The sequence below is a fragment of the Ciona intestinalis genome, chromosome 8, assembly GCF_000224145.3.
Source record: "Ciona intestinalis chromosome 8, KH, whole genome shotgun sequence".
NCBI classification, from domain to species: domain Eukaryota; kingdom Metazoa; phylum Chordata; class Ascidiacea; order Phlebobranchia; family Cionidae; genus Ciona; species Ciona intestinalis.
Window position 1 is genome coordinate 5463031 of NC_020173.2, and position 6231 is coordinate 5469261.

Consider the following 6231-nt stretch of genomic DNA (forward strand, 5'->3'; position numbering starts at 1 on the left):
ATAAATATGACAATTATATAAAACCATTAACTCTGACCATGTTATGTATTATCAATCTTTATTAAAGTAGTAACTTGTAAGCGGGCACGAGGTGTATGAAACAAAACACCCGTGTTATAAAGACTGTCGTTGCCCCGCCATGCGAGGGTAAAGAGGTTGTATACTTGATAACGCATATAAGCAGGCACATGGTATATGAAACAAAACGCGTTGTTAGCTTGCCATGCCTGTTAAATAAGTTACATATGTAGTAATTCGCAAGCAGGCTATGTATAAAACAAAACGCCTGTGTTATAAGACTGTTGTTGCCCTGCATAGAGAGTTAAAGAAGTTACATTCATTATATCTATACTAGCATCAGTGACATCAGACATCGCCCAACTGGACGTCGGTCTTGGTCGATTAAACGGTGGGAAACGTATTGACTACGTTTTGCAGGAGAGACCACTGGAAAGTTTCAATGATTATTTGTTTGCATTTCAAAGTCATTTATGTTACTGGTGAGACAATCTTGGTATTAATAATGTTATTTGGATTAACCAAGTCTATTTTGCCTTTTTTTATTTTTATCTCTTTTTATTAGATATTGTTTCATATAGTTTCAAAGATATTTTTTCAGGAATTTATTTTCGAATATTTTTTCTGTTCTTAATTCCTAGTTGGGCTAATGGGTTTTTCTCAAATCCCCTTTTACTCGTGTTTTCCTTTGTCTTTAAGATTTCACACATAAGAATATATTTCTGCATTTGAAATTACTTATAAATTTTCAAATTGTTCCTATAGGAACAACGAGGACACTGTTTTGTTGATGATGAGGGAAATTTACGACTCGATGGGAGTCAAATCTGACAGCCAGCAAGTGAAACCACCAGTTAATACAACCCCTGAAATACCGCCACCCCCCATGAGCACTATATCATTAAATTAGACAAAGCTGTCTCCTGTTTACTATTACATTAGTATAAAGCTAGGCTTGACCTTGTATCCTATACTTAAAACCATATAATTTTAACTCTATAGTTCTTCATGTTTCAGATGATTAAGTATTAATATCTAGACCCTCACTGCTTTTTGGTGGCGTAGTTTCAAATTGGTGATAGAAGAATGAAGTTTTCTCTGTCTTTCAAACTTAATGTGCAATTAATATGCTTCCTCATGGTGCCTTTTACTGTATATAAGTTTAGAAAATCTTTTATGGGCAAGCAATGTATGGTTGAACTAAAAAGCTGCGAATTCTTACTGCTTTGTGGAAATGGAAAATTCAGATGTCAATTTATCTCATTATTTATTCGTGTAGTTTAAGCTTGTTGTCTCCTATTACATGTAAATACAATATATGAGTCTGTGCAGCTTGGGAGCTGCTGAAGCATATTCATTGCTTGTAGACTTTCTTTCAATGGAAACTGTTGGCAATAAATACGTGAAGAAAGAACATTAGTGCATGTTATAAATTTCCGCGAATCTGACCCTGATCTGGTACTCATAGAGTTGAACGATTCTTGTGTAAAGAAATACAGTCAGAATTTGGTGCTACGAAAACGTAACAGACAAAATCAAGTCTAACCAATTGTATTATAAAAGATATATATTTCACCATAATGGCATTGACAGTCTCTTTTTAAGTAGAAGCAAGTTACAACTTGGTAAAAACTTTATTCTATATTTTATTTTTTTGCAAAAGAAAACGTTCTTATTCACACGATTGCATAAAACATCCAATTGATGATAAAATTGAAATCATTCAGTTTTGACTTCTTTGAATATGTTCTGGTGACACATCGGACAGGTGTCTTGGATGTAAAGCCATTTTCGAAGACAAGTTGAATGGAAAAGATGGTCACAGTTTGTTATTCGAACTTCACCAAATTCTGCAATGAAACAAACAATCTTAATTAACAAATGAAATGTAAATTCCCTGAATCTAACCTTGATCTAGAGATCATAAAATTAAACGATTTTTGTGTCAAGAAATTTCAAGGAACTGGTGCTACAAAAATCAGGTCGAACCAACTGTTGTATAAGAGATATTTAAATGTTGAGCTAAGCACATTACACAGACATCTTATTATAAGATTTATAAGTTCAATGCTGACAACAGGCATTCACTTCATACCCAAAGTATCTATGTTCAAAGTTGCTATCATTATCTAATAAGATCAGGAACTTTTTAAAACCAAAATATACCCGGTTCGATGCTCTATTTCTACAAGCATGGATGAGTATTTGGGAAAGACACATAAAGTTCATTGCTCCAACCAGGTGGTCACTAATTGGTTGCCCAAATTTCAGCCATACATAAAAAACTTCATTTATTGCCTTACCATCAGTGAAGCTTTGGTAGCAGATGCTACAAACATCATCTCCGTGATTCAATAAACATTCTTCATCTGGTAACGCAAGTTTAGCAATCCTTGCGTTCACAGTTTTCCTGTTGTACAAAGTCTTCAGTCCTTCTCTTGCTGATCTGAATATAAAACATGGAAATATTGTTTGAATTATCATGAAATGTTATAGATGCTGTGCTGGATAATGTCTTTTGTTACCCTATTACATGAGGATATAATATAACACGATAGCAAAAATTATGTTGAATGGATAGAAAGTGTTGGAACTAATGTCATTAGTATCAATGACATCTTTCGTTTTCCAGCTGTGCAAGGATAAAACAAGTTACACTCAATTCTCAAAGAAAAAACTTTAAAAATTCTTTAAAAACTTTAAATTTAAAAAGAAAAAATTCCGAACTTACTTGTAAATATTAACATACGCGTGCATGGACATCATGAACGCACGTAGAGCGCTTCCAGATTCAAATATCAAAACATAAGCCCCGTTTACAAACATAACACATCCGCATATAAACTCGACTGTATGCCCGGTAGCTTGGACATAAAACACCCAATCATCTAAGTGGGGCCAAGGTTTGTGATTCATTCTGGCATCAGCAGCAAACAGTGAATATAAAAGCAATGTGGAAAGGACCTGTGTAATGAATGAATGCAAAAGTTAAAGACAATTGTTTATCCTGGCATGGCGGGGCAACGCAGTTGTGATAACATGGGTGTCGAGTGTCTTGTATTCATTTATGGGTTACTGTACACTTGTACAGCCTATGCAAGTTAGTGGGCGAATTTTTTATAGTTGGCAATTTAGACGACCCATGAACACTGAACTAGAGAATTAAACATTGACTGTATTGAACAAAGAACAACATGCTTATAATGGTAGCAGCGTCGAACCCAGTGTCCTTAGTTATGAAGCCACTGTTATACCACAGTGCCAAACAACCACATTTGTGTTTAATATCAAGATATATTACGTAACATGGCTATCTGTAAAATTTAACAAGATACCTTTACTATGAGTTCAATGCTGAAAGCTGTAACTGCAATGAGCCATGTAGATATTGGTTTAGTTTTGACCAACCATATACTGAAGCATACAGGTAGAATAAGAAGAATGAAAGCAACAAGAAGCGGCCTCACATGTCGCTTCATGGATATGTTGACCTGAGAATGTAAATTAAAATAAGTTGACTGAAGATACAAACCAAACACTGTATTATATGATGCTAATGTAATCTGGGCCGCTTTTTTGTGAATTGGTCTTGTGTTAATTTCTGTGTGCTGCGTGAACAGGTATTAGAAGTTGGAATTTATTGTTAATTAATGTAACTTTTTATCAACGCATGGTAGGGCAACACAGCCATTATAATAGCAGTGTTCTGTTCCATGCATCTTATGCAAAATTTGTAAAACAGAGTTACAAAGTCCTATTCGGGCCATTTTTATTTTACAAAATGCAATATGCCAGAGGAGATTTAAAAATCTACCTATGCAGCAATAATTTGTACATTAATGTCAATTGGTTACCTGTGCACTTAAGTTGATAAGAACAGGATGAACCAGATCATGCATGTAGTGTAACACGGCTGCAATTAATAAGCAAGCATTCCTATACAGACGCAGAAGTCTATTCACAGGTGGTAAGCCACTGAGACCAGTTTGTACAGCCAGTAAGCAGAACAACACAGCTGCAATGGTGCCAAGGAATTCTGCTTGCTCTAAATCAGCCCCACCCACAAAATCATGAAGCTTTATACCGCAGTAGTAAAGTGGTACAGACACTGCTGAACCAATCGAAAAGACAGATATGATTGAATCANNNNGCATTATAGCGCCAAGTTCGGCAAGATTGAAGCTTAAAACTACAGTAGAGTTTTCAAGCAAGTTTGGTGTATCGTTTGTGAGATTTGAATCTGTTAAGTTTTTTACTCCTTTTTCATCCAAAGCATATTGGCTTGGCATGTTCATGAAGTAGTAGTAGATTCCCATGGGTTTTGTGGAACTCTCCACTACAGGTTCCGTGTGTGCTGTGAAGCCTATGATGAAAAGCACACACAGGCAGCGGTATATGAAGAATATCCTCAAAACTTGTGGCACTCTGAAATTAATCCACATATTCTGCACAAACACAGGGAGACCATGAACTAGCAGGGTTTGCCACGCCATACGAACCACTACTGGCAGTTGAGTGAGTATGACAGTAAAGCCAGCATATGCAGCACTGTATAATGGGATAAACTGTGGCAAAAGTGTTGTAAAAGTTGAGATTGTGAACAGGTTTTCATGAACATTTATGAACAATGCGAATGTTGAAGATGAAGTAAGAAAGTATCCAAATGAGTTTTTCGTTTGTTGTAGTTTGCTTCCATATAAATATTTACTTGTGAATAAACTATACAAACCAAACTGTACCAGCAGATAAAAGAAACTTTTGACAATAAGATCAATCTGAAAAAAAAAACATTTTGAATTTCAATCAATCACCAACAAAAACAAAAACGAGAGCACAATATTTTATATTTTTAGAAACAAAATTATATTTTCCGAAAGGTATGAATATGCCGCTACCAGCTAATAAAAGTAAGTTCACCTCATAAATAGGTATTGTCTCTGCGTGAATTGTTGAGTTTAACACTGATACAACAACAGACTCATTCAGTGGGGTGTGGTGGGAGTTATACATGTAGTAACTTGAAGCTACAAAGCATGTTTGCAGTGCAGTTGATAGACCCAGTATAAACGCACCAGCGATAAACCGATAAAATTCCACCAGCCATGTTTGGTTGCATGCGAATAGACACAAAGTTACACAGCTCCCTGAAAATAAAGCATTTATTTGGAAAGTGTTAGAGGTTGGTAGTTAAGGACTAGTAGTTCTAGTTAGACTTTAGTGGGTATATCTTTTATTGGTTAGTTTTGAGTTTAGCGTTCACAGAGTTACACAGCTCCCTGAAAATAGAAAGATTTATTTTGACATCTAGTCAAGTTAAATTTGGCACTGGTCAAAAATCCTCCGGTACATTACAGATTAAACTGGTGGAAAGTGTTGAAGGTTGGTAGTTAGCGTTAGACGATAAAGGCTATATCTTATATTGGTTAGTTGTTATGTTTAGCGGTAACATAACGAAAGAGAATTCTTTACTACTATTAGAAAATTCAGTTACGTTTCCATTTAACTATATATGGCTTTATTAGTTAAATACTAAGTGTTAGAAGTAGAAACCTTTATACACAGTATTGAAAATAAACATTTAAATTAAAGAGACTAGTTTTACATCAATACTGTTGAAAACACAGTCATGTTTCAGATACAATTAATATTAAGTTTAGATAGAAAGTCAACAAACGTTTACCAAAAGTTCTAAACAGGAATCGCAAGTACAAATTTGAAATCGGTGGAAATAATAGTTTTCTTGATACCAGAGCGTCCAACAGAACTATTGACGGTCCTCGCAGTACGTCAATTACCTTGTAATCCATTTCTTAGTTTCTAAAGTCTAAATCATACTATTACAAATGTTATTTAATACAGTTAACTGCGCCCTGTACTGAAGTAGTTCCGTTTTGTTGAAGCAATTACGTAGTTGTTGCGTAAGGTGATTCCCCTTTTCAAACTTGTCGTTCGCAACTTTTGCCACTTGAGTGATACATTTACATTCAAAACCGACTGCAACAGTGTATAAATTCAGCTTTTAAATCGACGATGTTACTTACGTTGTATTTATTTATTCATAACTTTTGAATTTTTTTTGACAAATGACCTAATCAATTTTAACCCCCGCTAACTCACTGAACGGCCTATCTACAAAGTTCGCGCGAGAGGGCAGTGCGATGCAATTATAGTAGGTCGGGGAAAGATGGGACGCCCTTTTAGGTAGTAAACAAA

General features: G+C 35.2%; 2 protein-coding genes across 2 annotated transcripts in view; one reads left to right on the forward strand and one right to left on the reverse strand.

Annotated features, from left to right (window-relative positions):
* The window catches only part of LOC113474444 (phospholipase DDHD2-like), a 1528-nt gene extending 96 nt beyond the window's left edge, over positions 1–1432 (forward strand). The window contains exons 2-4 of the mRNA XM_026835509.1: positions 319–500; positions 784–918; positions 1124–1432. Coding sequence (XP_026691310.1) covers positions 319–500; positions 784–918; positions 1124–1133 — 327 coding nt within the window. The 3' untranslated portion in view covers positions 1134–1432. The remainder of the gene's footprint in view (positions 1–318; positions 501–783; positions 919–1123) is intronic.
* A 204-nt stretch (positions 1433–1636) lies between these two features.
* On the reverse strand, positions 1637–5942 carry LOC100180060 (E3 ubiquitin-protein ligase RNF139-like). The gene is made up of 7 exons (XM_002128891.5): positions 5699–5942; positions 4936–5162; positions 3873–4793; positions 3354–3509; positions 2750–2982; positions 2322–2464; positions 1637–1868 (listed from the first exon to the last, which is right to left on the reverse strand). Exons 1-7 carry the CDS (start codon positions 5823–5825, stop codon positions 1738–1740), a joined length of 1938 nt encoding a protein of 645 aa, XP_002128927.1. The 5' UTR covers positions 5826–5942; the 3' UTR covers positions 1637–1737.
* Between the last annotated feature and the right edge of the window lie 289 nt (positions 5943–6231).